General features: G+C 26.6%; 1 protein-coding gene across 1 annotated transcript; it reads left to right on the top strand.

The window, feature by feature from the left end:
• Positions 1-1,911: 1,911 nt before the first annotated feature.
• LOC109813430 (MATE efflux family protein) lies at positions 1,912-11,766 on the top strand. Its single transcript, XM_020377620.3, has 7 exons — positions 1,912-2,277; positions 2,945-3,486; positions 5,030-5,116; positions 9,131-9,187; positions 9,760-10,117; positions 10,977-11,063; positions 11,530-11,766. Exons 1-7 carry the CDS (start codon positions 1,969-1,971, stop codon positions 11,587-11,589), a joined length of 1,500 nt encoding a protein of 499 aa, XP_020233209.1. The 5' UTR covers positions 1,912-1,968; the 3' UTR covers positions 11,590-11,766.
• The last annotated feature ends 2,721 nt before the right edge of the window (positions 11,767-14,487 follow it).

Below are 14,487 nucleotides of genomic sequence, written 5' to 3'. Positions count from 1 at the left end.
TCAAACACGTGTTAAGTGAGTTGGAATAAACCAAGTACGATTGAATTGTTTTTTTTTTTTTGTCGATATACAGCTCATTATTACAGTTCAATAATTTTTAAAAATTAAAAAATATTCAAAAAACAATCCTAGTTAATAAATTATCAATATAATTTGCCCTTGTAAGAAAAATTAAAGTGGTGGCTAATGTTTATGTTTATAGTATTTGACTATTTGAACAGATATTGGATTGAGTCCCAAGTAAAATTATTTTATATAAAATATATTTTTAATTATATTTTGTAAAGTATTATTAGTCAACTAATATTTTAGTTTATGCGCAGATAATAAATTTTATCTTATAAATTTAAAATTTTAAAAATTTAAAATTAAAATTATATTGAAATTAAAATTTCTAATAAATAATTAATTTTATCATATAATATATATTTTAAGTTTATGATAAATAACTTATAAGGTTAAATATTTTTTTTTTATCTTTTAACTATTTTATAATTAATTTTTTAGTATCTTCATAATATTTTACTACTTTGAAATTCTTCATTTATTTTTTGTCTACAATTTTAATTTTTGACATTAAATTAAAATTGTTAAGTGCTGAAGTGTTTAACATATTTACATGTTAGTGTTAGTATGATATATATGTCATTCAAGTGACAAATACATGACTCTCTAACATAAATATTACATAGTATTACATGAAAGTATCACGTGACACTACATTAAGGTGACTTGTGTCATTTTTGTAGATGTGTCATGTGTATTAAATTATATAAGATAATTGATATGTTGTGCTTGTATGTATTTTTCTTGGACACACCAACACTTAACATTTCTAATTTAATAATTATGTAGACTAAAAAAGAGCAAATTTTTTGAGAGAGTAAAAACTGAATTTTGAAATAGTTAAATGACAAAAAAAATTCATTTAATCCTTATTTATATTATGATACAAGTTTATTTTAATTTATTGGAAATTTCTTTTAAAAAATTATTGATACTCAATTTAAAAAAAATGATAGCTTAAAAGATATAAGAAACTAAAAAATTTTCCTAAAACTACTCTTATTATAAAAAAGAATTAAAAATACTTTAATTGAGGAATAATTTCTGAAAATACTCTCCATCAATATAATCATTTTAATTTATATGGAGAAAGAATAATCAATCTTCTCAATTTATTATTAAATATACTTTTGCAATTTATTAAAAATTATAAAATTTCATTGATCTCATATTTTATTTTATAATTTTCTCTCATAGTTTTATATTTTCTAATAAATTTATTAAAAAAAAATTAAAAATACACTATCTTTTACATTCTTTTAAACATCCACTACAAGGAAATTGCCGTATAGTGACACAATAAGTGTCACTAAAAACTATTTTTACTTACACAATAAATATAATATATGTTGGTATATTGTTAAAAAGTGTAGGTATAAGCTATAGTGACACATAAAATATGTTGTTAAATCTCATTCAAAATCAATACTAAAATTGTGTATAGTTATATGTCAAATAGATATATACCTACATATATCATACACATAATGACATTTTTTGTATGTCACTGTATGTAACATTTATTGTAGTGACCCGCTCTCATGAGTTAGAATTTATTACAAATTTATACAAAATTTAATACATTTTAAATCTTCTTTTATAATTCTCTATCCTGATATTATAATTTTAATAAACTCTAACTAATAAAAATAAATATATAAAACAAAAGTGTTCAGGAGTCTCAATTTAGAATAATGGAAGAAAATGTATTGTATTAAAAATTAAAAATATCCAACTAGTAATATATATTTTTTTTGTAATTACCTTTTCCGGAGCAAACGACGAGGACGAATAGTGTTACAAAATTAGGATTTTATAATTGTAAATTGTGTCGTGAGGTCCCCATTTTGGTCTATAAAATGTTGGAGAAATTTCAACTCTACGAATCAGATTCAGATCACGATGGAGGACAACGGCCACCAAACTCAACCGCTCCTCACGTCGCGACACCAAACACCACCAGACTCCGCAGTCTTCAAGGCGGACTCCGACGACATCGCTCCAATCGCCGCCGTCGGAGACTTCACCAGAGAGTTCTTCATCGAGTCCAAGAAGCTCTGGTACCTCGCCGGCCCCGCCATCTTCACCTCCATCTGCCAGTACTCCCTCGGCGCCATCACTCAGGTCTTCTCCGGCCACGTCAGCACCATCGCCCTCGCCGCCGTCTCCGTCGAAAACTCCGTCATCGCCGGCTTCTGCCTCGGCATCACGGTACATAACAAAATTCATTTCTCAACTCAACTAATATTAATAGTTCATATAAATTAACCTTTTCCAAATCACTTCCCAAAGTTAAAATCAACTTGTGCAGTACCTTATTTCTGATACTAGAGAGTATTACAAATTGAACGTATTATTCTTTCTAACAGTGTTTCTCAAATTAGAAATAGAATATGTTGGTGAAAAGCTAAATTTGAATAAATTTTTCTAAAAAAATAGATAAAAAGGAAAGTCAATTTTTAAAAGGTAAAATAGCGTTTGTAAATGAGGATAGGAAGCATGAGACTCTCCAAACTCTAGCTTTAGATTCTCAAAATATTTTTTTTTTTACTTATAATTAAATTTATAATAAATTAGTATTTTTTTTTTTGATCATTGTCTAAACTTATAAAAAAAAAATTTGATCATAAATAATATTATTATTTTTTGTTATTTTTTTTATAAATGTACGTTAATTTTCTTATCACGTCATTAAAAAAAATTTAATTTTAAAACTGGCTGTAGTCTCAAAATATTTTATAAACGTAATTTTTCACCCTCTCTCCACGTTTTGAAACAAATTTAATTTTTTGTTTATCATGAACGTGAATTTTCACGTCGAAAAGCCGAAGCAAACACGCACTAAGTGTTATTGGATTGTTTGGTGGAATTGAAATAGTATGGAATGGGAAGCGCGTTGGAGACGCTGTGCGGGCAAGCATACGGTGCGGGGCAGGTGCACATGCTGGGCGTGTACATGCAGCGTTCGTGGGTGATTATGAACTCGACGGCGATTCTGCTTCTGCTCCTGTACGTGCTGGCGGAGCCGCTGCTGAAGGCGATAGGGCAGACGGCGACGATATCGGAGGCGGCGGGGAAGTTCGCGCTCTTGATGATTCCGCAGCTCTTCGCCTACACCTTCAACTACCCTATGCAGAAGTTCCTCCAGGCGCAGAGCAAGATCATGGCCATGGCGTGGATCGCCGCCGCCGCGCTCCTCCTCCACGTCCTCTTCAGCTGGCTCCTCATGCTGAAGCTCGGCTGGGGACTGGTCGGCGCCGCCGTCGTGCTCAACGCCTCCTGGTGGTTCATCGACGTCGGCCAGTTCGCCTACATATTGAGTGGCACCTGTGGGGAAGCGTGGTCTGGCTTCTCCCTCGAAGCCTTCCGCAACCTTTGGGGATTCGTTCGCCTCTCTCTTGCGTCCGCCGTTATGCTCTGGTTTGTCTGCCATTTCCTTTTCTTAAATATTATATTTAACTAATCTTTCACATATTACAAATAATTTAATCACAACACGTAACACATTTTTTTTTTATTATAATAAATATATACTTATAAGATTTATATTAAATATAACTATATATTATTAAATAAAATTTTAATTTTAATTATAAAATAGCGTCAACTATATTTATTAAATTAGTTAAAACGTGTCTTTTTGTGTGGTATTTTAATATTTCTTATATACACGCGGATTTAGTATATATGTATATATAAGGTGTAAGAAGAGTAACCACAAATGGATTTCATTTATCAGACATTATTGTAGTAGTTGGCTCGTGGAGCACGAATATTTCCGAGGTGAAAGCTGCCAAAATAGTGTGGGATCGAAATAAATACTATACTCTCTGCCTTTTCTTCTCACGTCAAGTCGTCAAAAACATTCTGCGTGGATTATTATATTCTATTTATATATTTATTGATAGCATTAATATTTTTATATTTTATTTAATAAAATATTTTAAAAAAATTATTAATATTCAGTAGGTTAATTAATATTATATTGATTTTTTAAATTTAGAGACTTTGAATTCAAGTTTTATTTTTATAAAAATAATTAATTTTTAATATGATATTTTATTTTTTAAAAATTTAAAAATAAAATCATATGAAAAGATATGTATACTAAATAAGAGAATCTACTTTATTATATGTTATTATTACATGTGGAGGGCTGCGCTGTCAAAAATCATTAAATCTTACCAAATATTAAAAGTATTAGTAACTAAATAGAGTAAGAGGGTAACCAAACACAATCATGATCTTTAATATATTTTAATTGATACAATAAAAAAGGATATGTTTCAAAGTGTGTCAAAGTCAAAGCCTCAAACAGTGTGTTTTTAACACTTATTTTATACTCTATACATCACTCCTATTTTATTTTCTGTCATATCATATATTATATTTATCTAACAAGTTCATGAATTCAAGTGAAAATATTAGTCTCTCACAATATAATGAGTCAAGATTTGAATTCCTTCTAGAAGTGTCCACCAATTAATGCTATACAGTATCTTAAATAAACTAGTCTTAAAAAATTATACTTACGAAAACAAATGACACATTTATCATATTTTTTCTTCTCTTTTTTCTCCTTTTCTTTCTTTGTTTCTTTCTTCCTCCCGCTCATACATTCTAATTTGAACATTTTCTTATTCGATATTCCTTGCCTTTTGATAAGTGTTAAACTCAATTTTTGAGGGATGTTAAAAATATTTTCACTAAATATAAAATGAGACTTTTAAGTGCCTTTTCTTAATAAATTTCAATAAATCATAAAATTATTTAAAAAATATGTTAAAGAACATATTTCTAACATTTTTTAATTTGAATCTAAATATACCCTAAGAACTGGTTTAAAATAAGTAAAATAAAATTTTATTATTTAAATATAAAATATAATAAGTATATATTTTAATAACATAAAGATTGATACTGATGAAGTATTTTTGTTATTTGTTTGAAAAATTATGTGCAGCCTGGAGGTATGGTATTTTATGGCTCTGATTCTCTTCGCTGGATATTTAAAGAACGCGGAAGTCTCGGTGGATGCCTTGTCTATCTGGTGAGTAATTGCCTAATTGGTTACGTAATTGTGTAGCGTCCATGATCAGTGGGGGCATTGGGAGTAGGGGACTGGTCAATATAAAATTTAAACCACTAATTCACCAAAAAGAAAAATAAAAACAAAAACAAAAAACCACTACTTTCATTACTAATTATTTAATTGGACTCTTCTATTTTCTGAATCTTTCTCCAATTAATACTTTTAGCCAAAATTTTCACTTTTTCCTTTTTGCCATATTTTAAACTCATGATAAATTAAGAAAATAATTTATTTTTGGTTTAATATATGAACTTTTAGTATATCAAGAGCCAAATTAAAATTTCTATAACGACTCCATGTACTCATGTTTTAAACTTTTATTTTTCATCACAAACTACTCTTAACTCAAATATATGAGCCGTGGCCCGTGATGTAGAAAGCTCATTATATATATATATTAATCCAAGATATTTATATATAATATTTTATATTAATTTAAGATGATATGATATTTTATTTATCAAAATTAATATAATATATTTAATTTAAAATAAAAAATATTAATTTTTTGATTATTTTTAAATTATTGTTTAGTTTTAACAAAATTTAACATAAATATACAAGATAATTTTAAGTTATAATTTAACTATTAGAGTGATAAATATAAAATTATTAAATAATATAATAATTAGTAAAAATTATTAAATGTCGTTTAAACTATCTTCTATATATATATTTATATAATTTTTTTAATAATTTTATATATTAGACATTTTTCAGTTTGTTAATCAATTTTTAAATAATTCTCTAGGTTTTTATTTTTTTTATTTATTTTATTTTTGTAGAAATTTTCAATTCGTTTATTAATTAGCCTAAACCAATCCATTAACCCATAGGTTAGGCAAAAATGAAGTCCATTCAATAGCAAGTTAGACTGGTACGATTCATTTAAATGTATATATTAATTATACGCGGATCAAGCTAAATAGACAATATATCCACTTCTAATTATTAGTATATTATTTACGTAATATGTTTAACTTTTATTTTGCCCTTTTTGAAATTGAATTATTTTAATTAATTAAATTTATGAGAATATAATAATTAAATTAAAATTTTAATTTGAAAATATTTTATTAATAAAATTATGTATAATATTTAAATAATTTAAAATTTGACTTTTAAATTATTATTTTTAAAAATTAATTAGAATAAAAAATTATTAAAAAATTTAAACTATTTATATGTTTTTTAATAAAAATTCATGGATGCCGGTGAATTCCTACATATACTAAAAAAATACATGAGTATATATTTAAAGGATGTTTACACAAATATAAGAATTCGTAGTTGAAAGTATAACTTTACCTTTCTAGGAGTCGACTTATAGAAGGAGTTATACCTTTTTAATAGGAAAAGAAAAGTGTTTCTATTTTTTTTAATAAAAAGGTTAAAATAATTTATAATTATTTTTTATAAATTATTTCAATTATATATAAAGAGACACAACACATGTCAATTACAAAATATCTGAATAAAAATAGTAACAATTGGTACCTCCCTAAACCTTTGTAAGAAGTAATAGTAACTCCTGTCCCATACTAATCCTGATTACCTCTCCCATACAATATATTATATTTCAACCATTTAATCCATTATTTATTCTGATATGACATGAAAATAAAACTCTTATATTTTCTATAAGATAATTTTTTTCTTTATGAAATTATTTCATCATATATCTTGTTATATATTTTTCTTTTTTCATTATCTGTTATATAAATTATTATACAAAATTAGAGTACAAGTATCATTTCTCTTATTGGTTTACACATACAAATAGCAAAAATACCAGAAAAAAAAAAGTTTAATAGATATATACCATCAGTGAAAAATAATAATTACACCATTAACCAATTAAAATTAATATTAATTTAATTTTTAGGATAATTATTATGAATTCAACAAATATATATCTATAATAATTTATAATCAGATAATAGTATACTATGCATATTACTTTTTTCTAAAGAAAACAAAATGGATGACATCTTATCATTTTGGAGTCTCTTCCAAATAGGAAAACGTACTACTGAGTGCTGAGTTGTTTTGTTCAAAAGTTTATCACCAACATCCTTAATCTTACCCTTATTCTGAACTTCATTTTGATATACGCCACCAATACGTCCAAATTTCAAACCTACGACACGGATCTAGCCATCTAGGACAGGGTGCCGTGCCGTTCACCGTGCACCTCGTGTCTACCAGACAAGTATATTCAATACTTGATTCTGGATCTAGTTGGAAGCTTCTTTATATCTTTCTTTTATCGGGATCACAGTATGCACATCATGTGGGCCTGTTACGGAAAAAAAAATAAAAATAATCATTTGACTTGGATTCTTCTTATAATTAGGTTTTATCTTCTTATTGATTCTTTTATATAAAAGAAAAAAATTTAGATAAAGTTTTTTTAGGTGTAATTTGTATTAATTTTTAATTAGAGCTAATATCTAGATAATGTATGTAAATGTATATTAATAAAATTTGTATTAATAATATCAACATAAATTTCAATTCTAATTAAAGAATAATATTAACTATACTTAAATAACTGTATTTAAATTTTGTCTATAAAAAAATATAGTTAAAAAATAATTTATAATAATTAATTAAATTTACGGTAAATAGTTAGTATGAAAACAAAATTGTGATTTATGTTTGAGCCTATAGTCCACATCGAACACTAATTAGTTGGTACTATCTACTATACCTTCACTTATTATAAGGTTAATTACGAGAAAAGGGGGCGAAAAAAGCTCCTCAGCATGTGGAGTTATTTTTAAAGTAAATTGATAGTTATGATATACAATAAAATATTGAATATTAGTTATTTATTTTAATAATACATTCAAATATTGTTTTAATTCCACATGGGTGAGAGATTATTTTACCCATCGTTCTCTCATTTTGGAATTATCTTATTAAAATACTCTGAAAAAATCATTTTAATAGGTTTCATAGTTTTGAATAATTTTCAACATTTTTTATTTCCATTCTGAAGGTAGACACATGCAAGTTTTTATACTGAAATTGAATCAACCACGATGGAAAGCTTATGGTAGCAACTCACTTTGTTGCTTATAATGATTTTTGGTATAAATAATTTTAAGCATAAAATCTATATAATAGTAACAACTCTGTAAAGTTATTTTTAATGGGTTTCACAAAAATTTTAAATTATTATGTTTTGTTTATAATTTATTAATTAATTTATAATTATGTAATTTATAAATTATTCAAAGTAAAAATATTATGAAATTTTAAGATTATTATTGTAAAAATTCACATAATAAAAATTAAAAAATACAAACATAAGTAAATTATATTTTATTTAAAATAATAAAACTTGTTAACCTTTCATAAATAACCTAACATAATTAGGTTATGTAACGATTTTGTGGAATCACCAACTAGCAGCTGTCAGAATCTAAAAAATTTCAATCTTACTCACAGATAGTTTAAACTTTCGTTTTGAAAATTTTATCAATTAGGGAATACTCGATAACTAGACTTATCCCTAATCAATGATTTTGAAATACCCTCATATATATATATATATATTTGAATTAAAGACTGATATATCTGTTTGAATTAAAATAATATATCTTTATATATATATTTCATTTTGGTTATTAAAGGCCCAACATTGATACTTCATATAAAATAATCAGTAGTATTCCAAATCACTTTCACATATCCGTGATGCTTCCAAAAAATAGCTAAGCTTTCCTGACAATAATGGTTATTCCCTGACCACCGATAAAGTTGCTCTACTTATTAGAGTTGTGGACAGAAAATAATACAAAAGAAAAGTTTTAGATATCACTTTCTCTTTATCTTACTTTTACTTTATTTATCTACTTATTTCTGCCGTGCAACATGAATTGGATCACCTCTCTTTTCACTTTATTATTTGGATTTGATCAAATGATATATCATGTGTCTCATGTTGTGTTATTGAATTTGCAGCATGAACATATTGGGATGGACCATCATGGTATCCTTTGGAATGAACGCGGCCGTGAGGTTTGTTCTTGCCACGCGCACCCTTAATCTAATTAAACATACTAACGAGTTTAGCACAATTGGTTAAGTGTGTAGGTGCTGTAATTTTAATTTATTAAAACTTATTTTATTTTATTACTTTTCTCTCTTAAAAAATATTTATAAAGAAACGTATTTAAATATGTCCATGTTACTAGTCTAACTTGTATACATACAAGTATATTTTAGTTCATATATATAACTAAAAAAAAAGTAGTGTTAGATAGTAATCCATTATTTAACACACTTTTCTAAATATTTTTTTCTTAGAAGTCAAAATATATTAAAAAGTAAAAAATAATGAAATATTATTATGAACCTACTAAATTATGTAAATGTTTTGATAAATTTAAACTAATATTATTACGAAAAAAATTGTCAATGTGCGTCTTTTAAATATTTTCTCAATTAAAAGAAATGTAAAACTTATAATTTTCAATAAACCTCAATCAACAATAGAATATTTTTTTTAAAAAAAAGTGTTAAATGAGTGTGTTGTTAGTGATGTTAGCACGTGACGAAATATGTATAATTTTGGTGAATGATACATGCAGTGTGAGAGTGTCAAATGAACTGGGAGCAAGTCACCCAAGAACAGCAAAGTTTTCACTCCTGGTCGCTGTGGTTACTTCGATTCTGATCGGTATCTTACTCTCACTGGTTCTGATAATATTCCGTGAGCAGTACCCATTCTTGTTTTCAAACGATTCAGCAGTGAGAAAGATGGTGGTGGACCTCACACCCATGTTGGCCCTCTGCATTGTAATCAACAACGTCCAACCTGTTCTCTCAGGAGTTGCAGTTGGCGCAGGGTGGCAGACAGCAGTTGCTTACGTTAACATCGCATGTTACTACATCTTCGGTATTCCTCTCGGTCTTGTTTTGGGCTACGTTCTCGACTTCGGTGTCATGGTAACCTTTTCTCTTCATCTTTCTTCCATTATTATTTCTCTTTTTTTATTCTTTTCCAGCGCTACCTTCTCAAATATCATCATTTCACATTGCCCAAAGCCAAACCTGCAGACAGAACGTGTAAAACATCGACACCACCTAATTTTCTTAAAGTGTATTCGTACATACATGTGTGAAACTAGACCGGCACCAAGAAAAATAGGTGCTTAAGTGTTTCGTGACCCACCTGCGAACCCCGCTGATCTAACCCAACTCAGTTGCATAGTTTTAGTTTTAATAAGTTGGGTTAAGTCATTCAATTAAGTTACTCATTTTTAACTTAAGCTATTATAATTTAGTTGGATAACATGATAAGAGATTTGTAACTCAACCAACTTGACTTAAATTTTAAAAATATTAATTATATAATATACATAAAATAATAACAGATACAATTATAGACATATATATATTAAAATTTAAATTAATTATCTAATATATGTATTTATATTATTATTCTTATTAGTATTATATATGTAGACAATATATGTCAGATGTTATTTATCATTGTTAATAATGAAATATATGTTAGAATTTGAACTAGTTATGTATTATTTTTGTTAATTTTTCAAATTTAAAAAATATATTAATATTATAATTAATCAAGTTATTATCTAACTCGACTTAATCATAATACAGTGGCATTGAATTAAGTTGACCTTTTACACTTATAATTGAACGTTATGAAAGAAAAAAAAAAAAAGCATTAGAAGACAAGTGGCGTACACACGACAAAATCCTCATCATTGACCTTTAACTTTTTGAAATGGTTGCGGAATGATCTATTGATCTTTTGGAATTTATGATGGATGAATTTTAGGGAATCTGGTCTGGAATGCTGTCAGGGACCATCTTACAAACTGCGGTTCTATTCTTCATGATCTATAAAACTGATTGGAATAAAGAGGTAATTGTTGTTTTTTTTTCTTTATGCATATTTCTTGCAAAAACAAACCAATTTGGTGATAAGATTAAGGTTGTAGGGTGATGATGAATGAATACCGGACAAATCTTATACTTAAGAAGTGTAACCAGTGTTATTCTCTGATATATATAAATGAAAGTTTATTTTGATAATATGTATAAATATATATTAATAAAATTTACATTAATACATGTAGATGTTATATTAAGGTAAAATTTTAATTCTGATTGGAAAATAATATCAACTACATTTAAGAAATTATATCTAAATTTTATCATGTATTAAATACTTTATCAACACATTTTTTTTATTGTATCATATTATTTATGATAATTAATTACACTTCTCTCTTTTCCTCAGATGTGTTATTTTAATTAGGTTCTCAAGAATGATTATTGAAGGTTAATGTGATCATTAAATGCTAATTAATTACTCGTGTAAATGGCAGGCCTCCCTTGCGGAAGATAGGATAAAGAAGTGGGGTGGGCATTCCAAAACGCATGCATGATGCATGGGAGAATAATCAATAAATATGAAATTTTGCAATAAATTCTAGAAGCTGATTGTACCCTTCTTTATTTTCACGCCCTATAACCTATTATTAATTTGCTACTTCTCCTTTTTTGGGACGTGGACGATCCTGCATTCAATTTCTTTTAATGAATAATGTTATGTTCTCTAGCTATTTTTTCTTCGAACATTTTATAAAATAAAATAGTGAATAAATTTAATGGCTTAAAAATACAAAGACATCTAGTTCTTTCTTCATAAGACGTTATTTTGTCTTATTTCTTTAATATATATCCACATGGGTTCCTTTTAGACAATTTTACTCCAGTTAAATGGAGATAGTATGAGCAATAAAGTTCTTTCTCTAAATATTTGATCTAATTAGTTATATATGTAGAATTCAAGGAGTTGATACTATTGGTTAAGTTAAAATAATTTTATAAGAGATTTTTTTTATAGAAGTTTAATGTCAATTAATCCTCATATAAAGCTTAACAGATATAAGTTTATTTTAAATAAAATTTTAATCTTATCTAAGACATTTTTTGGGATATGTTTTGTAAAGACAAAAGAAAAAAAGTAGAAGAAAGAGATCGTTGAATTGTATTTTCAATTTATTTATTTTTGAAAAATATTTCAAACACGTTGAAAAATAAGTTATATATATATATATATCCGAAAGATTGAGCAACAATTGTAGAACAAAACCGATAAATCATTTGATCAATTTTTATACAAATATTTTACCTCTATGTTAGAGCAACATATTAAAGTTGAGTTATATATAGTAATAGATATAAATTATGATCGAAAATTAAAAAATTGTAAGTAATAATGTATATTATATTTATTTAAGGACAACTTATTTGTTTATTGAATGAGTTATATAACAATAGTTTTGTAAGTTTTATTTAAATAGTTATAATTTTAAGTATTTGAAGTTTTACCGATACTAAATATAATTATCATCTATATAAGTAGGGGTTATCATTGTTTCGGACAATTTGATAAAATTGATTATCTGAATTAAACTAATTAAGTTGGTTTGATTTTTTTTATCAGATTAAATCTTATTCAAACTAGTTAAATTAGACTTTAATTGGTCTGAATCTCAAATCTGCATTTTACAAATTTAATGATTCGAGAATTGAATCAATTAAAATTATTATTATTATTTATTTTAATTTATTATTATAATTCTTATCTTAATATTGTGATTTTATTAGTAACATGTAAGTGTAACATCACTACACTAACACTCTAACATTAATACATTATAGTAATTATTTTATAATATTATTATTTTATTAGTTACTTTATACTCACTGATTACTATAAGGTTCATACCTAGATGCATGCCACACACCAGCTGCCATATTTGACTTTGTCACTTTTTGGTCAATTTCGGGATTATTATTCATTTCTTCTTAATCTAGTCATTAAACTAAATACTAAGAAATTTCTTACATTTATTTTCATATAATATATTGTGGAGAAAAAATACACATAAAAAGGGGTTGAATAGTGTGTATGTATCAAAAACTCACATTTGTATAATGAAAATAAAATGACTTATCAAACGAAACACCGGAGAAAAGTTAGATGAAGCACTAGAGGTTTTTATACCGATTCGTCTTAACTACTAAGATTACGTCCAGTTTTCAATTCAACTAGATTGAGTTTCACTAACTTTCACAAAATTATAAGTATTTTTTAACCAAGTCACTTCTAACTCAATCCTAAGTAATTTTTTACTTGTCTCTTCAAGCAACTACCTAAGTATTCTTTGAACAACAAGCCTCTTGAGGCTTAACATCAATTATTTTTTCAACCAAGCTTCTCTAAGCTCAATACTAAGTATTCTTTCACACAAGCTTTTATAGGTTCAACACTAAGTACTCTTTTATACAAGTCTCTCTAAGTTCAACCCTTAAAATAAGGTAATAAATAATTACAAAATTGTTTCGTCTCTTCTAGACATGATGTAATCAACAATGAAAACACAAGTAATCTACAAAGAAGTATGTACAAGATTTATAATAGAATACTTCTTTGCTTCTGTCACTTATATTCTATATGTACGTGTCACCCTCTCCTTGTTGTTTGAAGGCTTGATCCATTTATAGTAACTTTAGAGAAAATGGTCGTTACGACAACTTTGAATTGAACTTATAATTTGCTTCACGAGTTGCTTCATCTGTCTTCTTTGTTGATCCTAAAGATTACCATTGATGCATTTAACATGAGCATTAAATGCCTTTTAGCAAAACGTGTATCTCTTATATGATCTAGTAGACTACTTATCACTATTTCCTTCTAAAATGAGCATGGTATAAGCTATATCAACGCAGAGTAATTGAAGTCAGCGTAGCTCAGTCTTTTGTAAAGTCTTTTCTATGATAGTTGGGATTTTACTTTTTGCTTATAACGGATATTTTTTCTTTTTATTCTTTAACATATGTTTTAAAGCTTCTTTCTTATTCGATCTGTTAAAGAATAATACATTTAATGAAATTTAAGGTTAGTCTCATTTGAAATCATACATTTAATGCATAGAGACAAACTGTATGCTTCGTTTGATTTTCTTTAGATGATATATATTTTCCACATTTCGTCAGATATAATATATCTTTGTAGATATTTAACTTTTGTTAAAAGATAAATCTTTCGTTTGTTATCATTAAAACTTGATAGATCCAAAATTGTCTTTTAACTTAACGTATATTACTTGTATGTTGAAATTCGAGTTGATGAAAGAATGCATGAAGACTATACTATTGTGGTATGTAATTTGATTTTTTCCCTTATAGTTTTAGTTACATGTAATTTTGGTTAGCTTAACTTGTACCAGAAGTTATCAAACTTTATATATCACTTTTCCTCCTTGATATATGAG

Source organism: Cajanus cajan, chromosome 5 (genome assembly GCF_000230855.2).
Source record: "Cajanus cajan strain Asha chromosome 5, NIPB_CcT2T_4, whole genome shotgun sequence".
Classification (NCBI taxonomy): Eukaryota; Viridiplantae; Streptophyta; class Magnoliopsida; order Fabales; family Fabaceae; genus Cajanus; species Cajanus cajan.
Note: the sequence above shows the minus strand (reverse complement) of the source record. Positions and strands in the feature narration are given on the sequence as shown.

What these genes read in the sequence shown, in the direction of transcription:
- LOC109813430 (XM_020377620.3), top strand. Translation starts at nt 1,969, where the DNA reads ATGGAGGACAACGGCCACCAAACTCAACCGCTCCTCACGTCGCGACAC. An exon ending in GTGGATGCCTTGTCTATCTG is followed by an intron (nt 5,117 to 9,130) that starts GTGAGTAATTGC and finishes TTGAATTTGCAG; the next exon opens with CATGAACATATTGGGATGGA. An exon ending in TTCTCGACTTCGGTGTCATG is followed by an intron (nt 10,118 to 10,976) that starts GTAACCTTTTCT and finishes GATGAATTTTAG; the next exon opens with GGAATCTGGTCTGGAATGCT.